We start from the raw sequence: 13,878 nt of genomic DNA on the forward strand, positions 1-13,878 counted from the left end.
TCATTGTTATCGTAACAAAACACGCTTACGGATCCATTACAGATGGTGGAATTCGCTGCCTCATTTGTTTCGTCTTTTTATCCTAACAAGAGTATTTCAGTGGTTGATCAGCCATCAGGAAATTGTCAGGCCATAAACAAAACAAAACAAAATATCTCCGAAGTAAAAAATGGTGAGGCGTACCAACATAGGGATGCTTTTGAAGCATGTGCAATCTTACTTGCATGCTTTTCTATGCTTTTAGCATTTAAAAATGAATGTTAAAAATATATATCTTTGGCCAGAAGATGGCACTTGATCACATCATGAACTGAAAAGATTTTATATTTTATCCTCTGAGGATAATAACTCTTGGCAACAATTGACTTAGATTTGACAGGATTGCCCAAAACAAAGAAGGATCCTTAAATAAAAATAAAAAGAAAGAAGAAGAAAGCAAGCAATGCTGAAAATCAATCTGAACTGTTTTTGTGAGATATATACCAGAGGACACACTCAGACAGATGATGAGGCTTTAGGCTGATATCACAGAGGCCAACATATCCTAAATAGGATAAAAAATACACAAACACACACTCTCAGATCAAAAACTAGTGTGAAAGCCTACAATAACCGAGCAAGTAGAAAAAAAAAATGAGGACATGGCCTCAGCACAGATAATGGATAACACATGTTATTGGCTGTGCAGTATCTTACAGTCATGGAAAATATGAGAAATAAGGAGTGCAGCAGAGCCAAGCCGCTGTTGGCCCCTACTGCAACCAAACAAGGCCACTCATGAATCCATCACTTTAAGACTTCCATTTTCTGAGCACACCTGCACTATCAGAACACCAAATCTAAGGGGGTAATGTTCCTGAGATCCAGATTGCTGATAGGAAGTTTTATAATAACCAGATGTCTGCTTGGTGGGTTTCGACTGCCGTCTGATTTGTTGGGGGAGGAAATAAAAAGGCTCTCTACCATAGTTGGTCAATGTAAACAGTCCTGCTGTGCTTTTTGTTGCCTTTTCGGCTCTTATTTCATGTTAGCAGCTTTAGACCCATCTTCAAATTACTATTTATTGTAGCGATTAGAAAAGAGTTGTTGCTAACTGCTGCTCTGATCTGATAGGCTGAGGTACTGGGTCTGTGTATTAGAAACAATCATTGCAATCAGACAGATCTTTACCTATAGCAGTTTCAAGTTGCAGGTCTTGATCAATTAAGGTGTCCCTCAAGATTCTGTTTTGGGACCCTTGTTGTTTCTATATGCATTCTCCTTCTTCAGCACATTTTTAGAACTTTTATACGTTATAATACGCTTTAAATCTGACCTTTTTGTTTTCTTTTATTCCAAATAAAAGTGCTAAGATTATCAAAAATGGGACGCCTGAAAAACTTCAACTAAAACAAAAGAACATTTGTTCAAACACCAGACGCAATGAAACACTTGCTCCTTTAGTGTATGCTATATCTTCCGAAACCTTGGGGTATAATCTGAGTGTCGTATGCGAGATGTCCCTCGTTAATCTACGATTCTCTAAGAAGATAAAAAAAAAACAGGATGAAAAAATTTGAGCTCCAGTTTCATGGTGATAACAGAAAGTTATTACAACATGTCCAGATTTCATCAAGACTTCATTAGGTATTATTTATGTGCCTACATAAAACATCCCTGGAGTACCTAAATGCTGTTCAAAGAGCCTCTATCTGGTTTTTGATATCAAGTCACAAAGGTTTTCATGTCACATAGCTTCTATCTGACAGGAAAGTTACAATGGCTTTAGAGTACAGCATAAGTTAGGATTTTTATTTTATTTTTTTTACTGTGCTCTAAATGAACAAGCAGTCAGCAACAGCAGCTCCATGACTGTAGAATTAGGAAAATCTCTGAACTTCCCAATCTATTCGTTGGTATTTTAATGAAAAAAAAAAAAGGCTATGTAAGACCCAACAGCTTCCACTTAATCTGAAGAAAGAAGAAAAATCTTCTATTTTTCCTGGTTTACACTGGGATAAACAAGTAAGCTCAGAAATGCTACGGCACCAATCTGTGTACCAAGTATGTTTGCACTTATTTAAAGGCCTGTTTCAGTTTATAAAATGTTGCACGCAGCAACTTATTAATGAATGTGTTCCTCAGTAAATGTTTCAGTATTAGTCAATGGAAATTACACCCTGCTGGGTCCCTCTCTATAAACAGGTTTGATCTTTAAATTAAGGACACCGCGTTATGGTGAAGGCAGTAACACTGTGAAAAAAGATGTCAGAAGCTGTAGACTAATATGCCTGCCCATGGGGATGAGTGAATGTTTTGTAGATGTCATAATGCCTCTCTGGTTGTGTCTGCCTTTGGTTTTATTTCTGTGCTTTAAACTTACAAGTTTCTCAAACAGACCCTAAAAAGAAGGACCTTTTCATGCATATTTGGCAGCAGTGTCCCTCTGAGCTGCCAGAGAACCACATTCTTTTTATGGAATAGAAGGAGGCAAGAAAAGAGAAGAAAGAAAGTAGGAGACATGAGCAAAAGAAGGAAAGAAAGAGGGAAAAGCTTCACATACCACAACTCCCCAAACTCAACAATCTATTTGGTTCGTTTAGACGACCTCACAGTCTGTCCAGCTACCAGACCACATTCCATAAACGAGCAACGCACAAACTTGCATTATACCCTGCATTGAGTTAGTGGCACATGATGTGTAAACTACTTTATTCAACATGCATGTGTTTTTATAAAACAAAAGACTGTTAAACGGTTAAAAATGACTCATCACAAAACCACAGAGTTCAGTAATATTCACTGTGACAAGCTTCTTTCTTTGGAGCTACACCAAAAATGCCAACTGCCTTTCCATCCACTGTTCTTGTTTACATGTTTAAAATAAGTTTACATTTACTAGCATAATATTATTGTATGTAAAGAGTGGTTTCCACAAAGGTTTTTATAACCAATAGCGGAGCCATCCATCTGTGCTGAAACAAATGTGCCATTAATGCCAGGGTCCAGAAACCAAGAGCAAGTTCCAAGTCATGCGGTCTAAACTTTCACAGACTTGGCCTTCCTCTAATATTTATCTGTGCATATTCACGACCACAGAGAGTCAGATTAACTGACTGCGGTGCAGAAGTGTTTCCTGTTTTGGGCTCAGCCACATCCACAGAAGTTCTGCAGTCCCTCACCGGTGTTGGCTGCTGCTGCACAACCGTTGGCTGCTAAGTCATAGTTTTGTTTAAAGATCCTTCATCATGAAGGAGACAATTACAACACATCCCTCATAATTTTGTTCTGCATAATGTTTTTTTTTTTAGCAATGCAGACTTAGTGCCATTCTCATTTTGTGGCTTTTGCAGACTAGATGGAGAAATATTACTACAGACCTACAGCCTTGGCTCAGCCAGTAGCCAAAAGCACCACAATTTAAAACAGAATCCTTAAATAGTTATGTGATAACTTAAATAACCTTTGAAATAAATATGATGAATACTTTAATGTATTCGTATAATGTGGAAATCAGTTCAAATTTGAACAGTGTGCTAAAAATATAATAATTTGAATCCTTATTTAAACATCTCAGGGTCTTCATCACAGTTAGTGGGTGTGGCTAATACTGAGCAGGTGATTGCAGTTGAGTTGCTGTGCAAAGTCATCAATCAAATGTGATTCTATTTAGCATTTAGCACAAGCTATCGTGACATGTCAAATTATTTCAAGATCGACTTTAGCACATGAGATATGACATCACACTACAGAAATAAGTAAGGCTTTTAAGGCTTTAAAACATCGGTTTGTGTCAATCTATTTATCTCACTGAAATGAGTTACTTCTCATTAATAACCTAATTTATTGAACGGGTCTATACAAGAAATTGACAAATGATTTACTGGTTGGATTGTGGCACTTTCAAACATTGATGCAAGATAAAAGCCTTAAAGGTTGGAATTAAATACAGTCAGGTGTTTTTTGAGTATTAATTAGAAAGTAAAATTAGATTTATGTACCTTAACTTAAGATGCATCAATCCAAAGAATTAAATTGTCCAGATTGAATTCTATTTTGGTTTTTGGAGAGTTTTCCTTGTTTTTAGTGGTGTCTTAGTTTAAAATAAAATCCCTCCTGGCTTCCGGACTTGGGTCACCCTGCGAATCCACTTATGTTTTCCCATCACAACAGTCGGACTGAATCTCACAGGTCACCAACATGCCTTAAAATTTCCTTTAAGCACAGGATAAACCAACAGGCAGTGTGGGTGTGGTGCCCACATAAAAACAGACAGACTTTACTAAACAGGCTCTACGTAAAATACTTTTTTAAACCATGTCACAAAAAAAGATTACTAGCAAGACGTGAACTTCAAATTTGACTTCCTGAAGCATAAGCAACTTGGTAAATGCTTTAAGCTTTTCAATCATTTAGTCCAGATGTTTTGCTGGGGCCCCTCTAAGACTGATGTTGTAAACTATAATGACCCCACGCTCAAGGCTTGACAGTGTCAACATAAGTTGTCCAACCTGACTTCATGAACCCAGTGACCTGAGCTTAAAGTGGGTTGAACATAACCGAGATCTACAACAAAAGAGCAAACAGGGGATTTCAGGAGAATTTCCTCCTGACATGAGAGCAGCCCCCGCTTAGAGTGAAATGTAAAAATATATCTATACTTGGATCAATCTTTTACAGATACTGTTAGAAATTGTAAAAATAAATAAATAAATAAAAAACATATGTGCATTACATTTGAACCTCTGTTTTTGAATTTTACTGAAAGTTGTAGCAAGTTATTTATTCTCCTGTTGAGTAATCCTCATGCAATATTTCACAGCCTGCACATCATCAAATAAGACTGCAGAAATATGGTGCAGTCTTTAGGTTGGCAAAACGTGGCTGCTGTTCTCACATCCCTCTTGTTTTTCACACCTCACCCTCAGAGATATTGACACTGGGTGTGAGAACCCGGTTTGAGCCAGGAAACACTGATTCATAACGCCAGCCTTATGACAGTGGGCGGCTAAGCATCTTTGCACCACATCTAGAAGATAAAAAGTAAATGAATTACATCATGTATGTGGTGCTAATCTGTTCTCTTTTTTTTCTGTTTCAAAATAGTCACAAATTGTTTGGGAAACATGAAGCGATAGAGGTAATCACTGTGTTCTCTTATCTAATCCTACATATTTTATACTTTCTGAACAAGCTATTCTTTTTGTCGGATTTAATTTTACTTGACAAAAAGAAAGAAATTCATTTGTTATGCTGAAGTCATGTATTCCTCCGTTGATTGCCCTGTAGGGTCCCACAAGACTCCGTTCTTGAAAAAGCTATGTTCACATTTTATAGTAAGGATTTGTCAAATATTTTCAGATATGTCCAAAAAAATGATTTTTATAACAAAAAATGTCCAAGACACATCGTTGATTGTTACACAGACTCCAAGTCACATACAGGATGGTGTTTTACTTAATACTTTTGCTGTACTATAATCAGGAATATGTTATTGTGGCAGCGTTGTTTAATTGTGATGATCACGTCAACAGATTAATTTTCCTGATACTTTTCTTACCATAATGTCCTCACGTTGCTCCAGACTGCCAAACATTTTCATCCTCAATTCTAGACCCAATAAGACAGTAATGTTGAAGCATTACATCTTCATTCTATACTTTTCCACATGTTGATTATTGCATAACCGGTTGGTCATTCTGAAATCGATTTAATCATAAAATAACACAATATCCATTCAAGAAAACTTTAAAAGCTGTTAATTAAAACTCTTTGTCAAAGCACCTTTTGAACATTTTGGAAAAACTCGGTTTATGTTTTAAGAATTTCACTCATTTTAAATGTTTGCTATATAAATAAGCTTTTACAAGAACTTGCTCCACCCATTTTAGAGTTTGTTTTTTATAACAGAGGACTGGCAAAGTGGCTTTAAGGGTGTTTATATTCTATCTTTAAAGGCTCATTATAAATGCTATACAAAGAAACATCTTATCTGAACATTAAACCTTTGAGTATTTAACACTACTGTGTTGGTAGGCGTCGTTGTCTTCAGTCTCTCTGGGTTTAATGTGTTTTTTTTTTTTTATTAATTTTTTAATGTAACACTAGCCACTTGTCTGACACAGGTTTAAAGGATTTTACTATTTTCATTTATTTGCACTCTCATTTAAATCAATAAATAAAATAAAAATATGGAACAAAATGTTGTGTGGAGGCTCTGATTCTCCATTACCACGTACCTCAACATCCTGCAGGCTGAAGTCGTTCTGGTCTTTAAAGTTAGCGGCCCCGACACTCAGCTCCATCAGCATCTTGGCAATCTCAGGCTTTATTGCTGCAGTCAGCCTGCTGGCCGCCTCCATGACGTGTTCCTGCACGTCCTTCAGTTGCATAGCTGCTTTGGAATAGTGAGAGTTCCTGAACACGCTGCTGAACAGGTCTGTAAGGAAGGCGCTGGCCCTGCAGAACACGTTGAGAGCGTCCAGATATTTGGAGATGCCTTGCTGGATGTCGGCAACAGCGGTCGTGGTGCCAGAGCCAGGTGGGTGGCAGCTGCCAGGAATGCCCACCCCAGTGCCCATGGGTGAAGAAGTCAGAGAGGCGCTCAGGGTCCGGCTCAGCTCAGGCATTTGGTACTGCTGGTGCTGCTGCACTTTCTGCTTGGACCCGCCAAGCAAAAAGCGACGCTTGTAGTCCATTTTACTTTCCTGTGCACTACAACAATACATAGGTGGTGCAACAGCACCGGAAGCTCCTGTCTTTCCTCGTCTGTTTCCCGCAGAAAGCAGTCTGGGCCGGTCTCACAAAAACACTCAGTCTCGAGAGTCTTTCAACTGGTCAAGTTAAGTCGAGAGACAGCTCAAGGATTCCACCTGCCAGAGGTTCATCTTAGTGTGCCTTGTGAAGTGGCAATAAAAATAAAAAATAAAAAAGAAGTGTGATTGAAAGCCGACAGGCTGAGTAAAATGTTTACATGCAGCCCTGCTGCAGATTCTTCATGCCTAGCTTAGAGAACAAGACACACCCCAGCCTCTCGGTTTCCAGCTTCAAAAAAAAAACTATCATAATAGAGAAGGAAAAGTATCACAGCAAAGTTTTAAAGTGCATTAACTTTCCTTCAGAATGGGAAAAATATTTCTAATACAGTATACAACATTCACATATGTATTTACATATATAATCTTATACCAGCTTTACACTAGCAAAAGTAGAAAACTCGTTTAAAAGCCAAAAGCAAAAAAAAAAAAAAAAATGCATCCATGGAAAAAGACACTGGTCAACAGCACAAAGGGGAAAATGACAATTCTTAAAAAAGCGAATAAATTCTGGAGTCAGAAGATGTGACTGTTTTGTTTTCAGTGGGAAGCAAAAAGGCAGACAGATCCAGTCCGTCTCAAATCCTTTTCACAAAGCAGGACGCTGCAGGCAGTGAGCGCGCGGCCAGCTGTTGGCTCTGTCTGCCTGTCTGAAGTCTCCCAGCAGCGTCCCGGTGCGTTCCCCGTCTGCTGGCTGAGGTAGATATTACCCACGGAGGAAACAAGTGTGCTTCCAGATCTTGCCGTTTTCTGCGGATGCAGATTAGAGCGACGAAAGCACAAATGTATCTGTAAGGCCTCTAGGTCATCTCCTGAGGGAGGAAGAGGCAGAGCAACAAAAGACAGGGTTAGCATCAAGTCAGAGAGGAAGGATGAGCTTCATCTCATCTGCTTCACTGGTGCATTAAAAAAACCTTCAGATTCAAACGGTCACTTTCAAAGTAATAAGAAATATTAATTATGCAATCACAATTATGAGCTGGTAAACACACTTGTAAATAAGTAGCTTTAAAAATTATTTATGGACAGCCTGTATGAAAAAATATTTTTTTAAAAAAACAGAACTGAGATAAAAGTCTGACGTCGATGGAAACTATTTCACAAGAGAATCTTAACAATACAGTCATCCATTTTCATCTGTTTTGCAAGAGTTTTGTTCCCTTTTTTTGCTGTAAGACAAAACACACTTCTCATAGTTCATCACATTGTTGGCCACCAATCATTCAACATTTTAAATCTAAATTCACAATACAACGACTTCCTATAGAACCACAACAAATAATTCTAATCTACTGCAATATGATGTAAAGTCTATAGTTTTGCTTTATTAAACAAGGAGGTATACAGCAGAATGGCTTAAGTCCTAATTCTCTGAGCTCTGCAGTAATATCTTATTACAGCTGTGGTTTTAATGTTGTGCATTTCCAGACGATTACTAACATCTTTTTACATCTCTGCAAGAAAAAAAAAACAAAAAAAACTTTCAAGCAGTGTCTGATTTAGCAGAAAGCAGCTGCAGAGACATTCCTGCAAGACACCATTGTTGGAAATCACTGTGGGGTCTTTGAGTTTTACTTAGTGGGAGTCACAATACTCCCATTCTCACTCATCCATCTCACTCTGGCCTCTTCACTTGATTAGAAATATACTACTTTATACTGTCGATACCAAAGGGGGTTCAATCTCAGTGTTTTTTTTTTTTTAATTTAACTCAAATCTAACAACAAAAAACTACTTGTAGCAAATTTGTGGTTTGTATGAGTGATGAAAGATTTTCTGAACCAAAAGCTTTTTGTCAACACTGTTCTTTTTCTCTATACTTCAGATATTTCACTCTTAGTCATACTACACAGTAAAAAAATACTGGGTTATTGGTTAATATTCCTTAGAACATAGAATATTAGCGGAACTGCAAACCATCCAGTCACTGAACACCAGAGTTATCACTCAGTGGAAAACAGACCGTTATCTTCAGATGCCGTGCTTGGAGCTCCCATGTTTGGTTACAAGTTAGAAAAAGCAACTTGCGGAAAAAGAACACCACCCCAATGTGATAACACCATCCAATGTGCCGTTACTGTGAGCTAAGCAGCTGTGTGGTCGTCCCACATGTGCAACAGCTTCCATTACACATCTCCACCAGAATGCTCCTGACCTCTAAACCTCACTTCCTTTTGCAAACAGGGGCTATGGCAAGCAAAAAAAAAAAAAAAATCAGGCCACCCTCATCTGTCTGGGACCAGCACCGAGGGAAACCACTGACCTTTTGAATGGATGGGGCAACATGTTTTTTACTGTAACACTGCGTAAGTGTTGCTTTGCATCCTAATTATTATTTTTAAAAGTTCCTTTCAGGATACCTCAGTTACAGACACAATTAGCCCTGATGTGAGCAGCATTATTGTTGTTTTGGTCTGCCTGTGATTCATTATCCAAATACACAGGATGTGCTGGTCCAACAGGCCACATTAGTGCCATTATATATTTTGACAAAACGTGGATCAGATATCAAATGAATGCAATGCTTCAGGTTACATTTCAGTCAAGACAAGATGTTTTTTCATGTATTCTGAAAACCTTTCCCAATCTAAATATATTGCAGCTGTACTACACTTATATCCTTTTCATTTCATCTTAAAATTATTTATTAAAACCAGACATCTTTAAACTGATGATCCAAAGAATGACAGGAGTGTGTGATGGATAATCCTGTAAAGGCACACCAAGGTGTCAAACAGAAGAAAATTCTGACCATTTTTAAAATACTGAGAATATTACCACCATATTTCTACATATCATTCATAAAGCCGAAATATATTTTACAGGTAAAACAAACAAGCAGCTAAAAGATTTAAAACATTTGCATAATTAAAACCAACATATCCACATAATAAAGACTCAAAACTGATTGCAGTAGCTGCAAAATCTGGATTTTTATTTTCTTGCCAGGACAATGACAAAGATTAATGAACAATTATTAAGGTGTTTGACAATTCAACTTAAAGGATTAGAAATTTAGGCACAATTACTAAGAAGTTTATTCTGAAACTCAGGGCAGTTATCTGGTGCAAGAATGCAGGCCTCTTAATCCTTAGGATTACAGGTACAGTCAGAATCTGCAAGGTGCCCCACAACGCCTGCTGGTTGACATAGTTAATAGGATATTAACCTTCACAAGGTAAACAGTAAACAACAGCACATTCACCAGATAAAAAATAGTATCAAGCAAATAATAAATAAAAGATAAGTTATTCCTGTTGTCAAACATTAACATACATTTATATGATTGATTTAATCTAACAAATGGTTTTGACGACACAGTAGTGTCACCTCCGCCATGAGAGAACAATGCTACAACAAGGAAAAATAAAAAGAAATTCAAGCCATCAAACACAGAGAGATAACATACAGCACTCTTAGTAAGGATATGTAAATAAAACAATTTCCCACAACTCATAAATTTGAAAGGCTGTTAAAGCACTTGTCACCTGAGCTATTGCTGAAGATTAATCAAAGCAGGTAACCCTGGGATACATGTTTGTTCAAAAGGGGAGAACAAATCACCATGAAATGTTCAGAGTTGGAGCCCCTTCACCGTCACAGATTCAAACCACTGTAACATGTGGCAAATAATCTTCACCTAACATGTTAGCTAATCTATAAAAAAAAAAAAAAAAATACACCCCCAGTTTTATTACATGGTTCAAAGCTTTAACAATCTAAGTCACAGTCCATTAAGCTTGAACACAGCAAGATTTCTGTTGTGAAGAGAACTCTACACTTCCTGTAGGTAACCTTATTAGAGAGTGTCATTGGTCTACATTTCCGGCATTAATACAAAACCTCGTTAGCAGAGGTTATCCCATAACAAGACGACATGGTATCAATATTAACTAAGCCTCTTGGCTTCTTAGAATTGCTCTGTCGTCTGCCAGCCTCCTGTTGCAGAGCTCACACCCAAACAAACACGTGTGATGGCAGCGTCTCTTTGGATGCACTGGAGCATTGCCAGCCCACTTCAACATCCCCCCTTGAACTGGAGCTGCTTGGGGCTAATGTTAGCACTATTTCCCCCACTCACCGACGTACATGTCAGCTGCTCGACTTCAACAGGAAGGGGGGTTAGGTTTCCCTTAGCCAGCTCCCTGTCGCCACCAACAAAAACGTCAAGCATAGAGTGACACTGGATATGGATATAAGTATGTAGTAAACCCCGTACCAAGAATGATTTCCTCCTGCTTAAATATATAGGTGTCTGCTTAAAGTAGAGCGAGTCTAGCAACAAGCTTCAAAACTGTCTGAGGGCACCGAAAGGCGTGGCCCTAACTAAGACTGCCTGACAAATTTTTTTTTTATAAAATTAGAGGTGCACTAACTCACCAGAGATGATTTGCAAATTTTCTCCTCATCAATTGAGGCTACTTTGTATTATAAATCTGAGCAAACAATGATCAGGGGTTCCTCAGGGATGCATTCTCGAGCCACTTTTACTCAATAAAAATACACTCCCTTCAATCAGATTATGGAGAACTACATCATCTCTTTTAATACGTATGCTGAGAACAGAGACACAGATTTCAGAATCTCTTGGCCTGTTATGTCAACAAATATCCCTAGAAGTTAAACTGTTGTTTTGAGACTATCTTCAAGTAATATATTGATAATGACATAATGCAAATAAAAAGCACACACAACCGAAACCATAAGTAAGATGGATTATAATGCCTCAGTAAACAAAATTGACCTCCAAAGATATTAATAATCACAATGGAAGTTGAACTCATTTTAATTTTGATTAATTGCTTATTGCAACAGGCTTAAGTGTCCGTCTAATACGATCAGCAGCCATTGTGTCCTTAATATTAAAGATGAGTCAAATTTTCTCCCAGTTAATGAAGACGGAAGTCGCTAATATTGTTTCCAATAATGAAGGATAGAAATCGGCACAAAACTACAGTCAAAGAGTCTAAATCTGCACAGTAGTCAAATATGTTAAATATTGTAACGTCCATATCTGCCTTTGTAAAAGATCAATTTGTCAGCTGCAGTCTGTCAGATAAAAAACACTATGAAATTGTATCACAATAGTTCTTAAATTTCTGCACCCCTTGTTTGTTGAAATGTATGTTTTGAAATCCAGTTGTTTTAAATGGTGCTTGGTTGCTTATTAAGAGTTGCTTGTCAGGTATGACTCATCGAGACCCCTAAAGACATTAGAGACCTGTTAACCTAGTTTTTCCAGGACTAGAAATGCTCCTCAGCTCCAAGCAGTCGGGCTTATGTACGGCTGTTAAGTCACAAGAAGGTGGCCTCATAGGTGGAGATGGGGCAGCTGTTACAAATGCTGACAGCTTCTTATCCATCTGCCACTGTGAGGCAAACACAAGCCCTCAGATGATTTAACCACAGGCCCAACATTAGCTCTCTCACGAAGTCTATTTTGGCATTCACGGGCAAAACAGCTGCCCTAGAATCCACACTGCACTGTTTTTAGATGCTGCAAAAGGTTCAGTTCAAAGTTAAAAAAAAAAAGTTCTCCTCTACATCTGTTGTCAATGAAGCAAAGGAATGCAATTCCCCAGAAGCCTCTTCATGTGGATTCAAACAAACACAAAAAAGCAGTGAAGAAGAAACATTAAGTGTGAAACCTTGCTGCAAAGTACCAAGATCAGAACAAATATGCATCAATGTAGTAACTAGGTTTGGAAAGCAAAGGCGGAAAGATGGGGATATTTGGCAGGAGAAGCTTTACTGAAGGAATTCGGAGCACAAAAAAGGTCACAGTAAAGTCTGACAATCAGCAGACAGGTCAAGGAGGTCAGTCCAAATGACAGGACAAGTGCCGTGAGCAACTGTGTGACAGGAGTGGAGCCAGGCTCCTTCTTGCCCACAAAACACAAGGAGTGTATTGTGGCAGGTCCAGTCTCCTCATACCAGCACATAGAAAAAAAACAGACTTGTACATGCAGCTGCACAACTTTGTGAGAAGACAAGAAGGAAAAGGCCTTGGCTGCTATAAAATATTAAACAAGAATTGATTTTTTTTGTAGTCAGCGTTGTGCTTTTTCTGGATTTTAGTTATGATACTTCTGGTTCAGATGTGGTTTTACTCAAACAACAAATTCTACTTTTATCTGATTTTTGTCTTGCAGTTTGGAACTAAAAATACATTTCTTGAAGTTCTCTGATCCTAAACCCGTTCTACTAGCTTTTAATGAAGCTCCACCTTTTTTTTATTTTTTATTTTTTTTTGTGGTAAACTACAGACATAAAATCAAGAGAGAAACTGCTTGTAGTGCTGCAAAAGACTATGTTGAAAATGTTCAGCTTTGATTTCGTAAATAACAATAGACTAGCAAGGAATAGTATGTAGTACAATTGACAGGGGCACAAAGGAAAGCCACCTGATAACGTCTCGTCAGATTTGAACCAACCTGCATATTTGAATAAAGCATAAACGTCTTTCAGCATTCACCAGTGAGCAAACAGAATAATCTCTGATATCCTCTCTAAATAGCGGTGTACAATAGAGTGTGCTTAGCATGCTCAACCAGTGGATTTCAACAAGTGAGAGCTGTGATGAAAGGCTCCGACGTCAGATCCATTCATGAAAGTCTGGTTGTAGCCTATGGGGATGAAAATGCTTCTCTCAGCCTATATCGAGCAGGCTGTATTCTGGAGTTACAATTGGTGTTGCATTCCAGCCACCAGGGAGCTATATTTTAAATCAGGACAAAACTACACCACAGATGTATTATTACACTTTCTTAAAAGCCTAGTAAGTCACTAAAGACTAAGGAATTGATAAGCTCCATTGACTTTTGCTGAGCCCGAACTCAAATATGCTCAAGAAAAAGCATAAACGCCGCAGTGTTTACTGCAGGGGTTAATAAAGATAAGCATCACATTCTCTGAGAGCAGCCCTGATTCTTGTTCTGCAGTATTCGGTCATCTCCGATGCACGAGCAGTCACGCATTTCTCAGAGAACATTTGACTGCGGGGCAAATAGCCGACCACAAGCTAACACTGAATCGGTCTCCTAGGAGATGAGAGGGAGATTTCCCAGGCCACAAGCCTTCACCC

At 38.3% G+C, this 13,878-nt stretch overlaps 1 protein-coding gene across 2 annotated transcripts in view; it reads right to left on the reverse strand.

The window, feature by feature from the left end:
* The window catches only part of garre1 (granule associated Rac and RHOG effector 1), a 35,996-nt gene that overhangs the window by 13,467 nt on the left and 8,651 nt on the right, over positions 1-13,878 (reverse strand). For both annotated transcript variants that reach the window (XM_015049152.1, XM_015049153.1), the window contains one exon: positions 6,219-7,606. In XM_015049152.1, the coding sequence (XP_014904638.1) occupies positions 6,219-6,707 (489 nt within the window). In that variant the 5' untranslated portion in view covers positions 6,708-7,606. The remainder of the gene's footprint in view (positions 1-6,218; positions 7,607-13,878) is intronic.

The sequence above is a fragment of the Poecilia latipinna genome, unplaced genomic scaffold, assembly GCF_001443285.1.
Source record: "Poecilia latipinna isolate Pla-1442-1.1 unplaced genomic scaffold, P_latipinna-1.0 Scaffold929, whole genome shotgun sequence".
In the NCBI taxonomy this organism is placed as follows: Eukaryota; Metazoa; Chordata; class Actinopteri; order Cyprinodontiformes; family Poeciliidae; genus Poecilia; species Poecilia latipinna.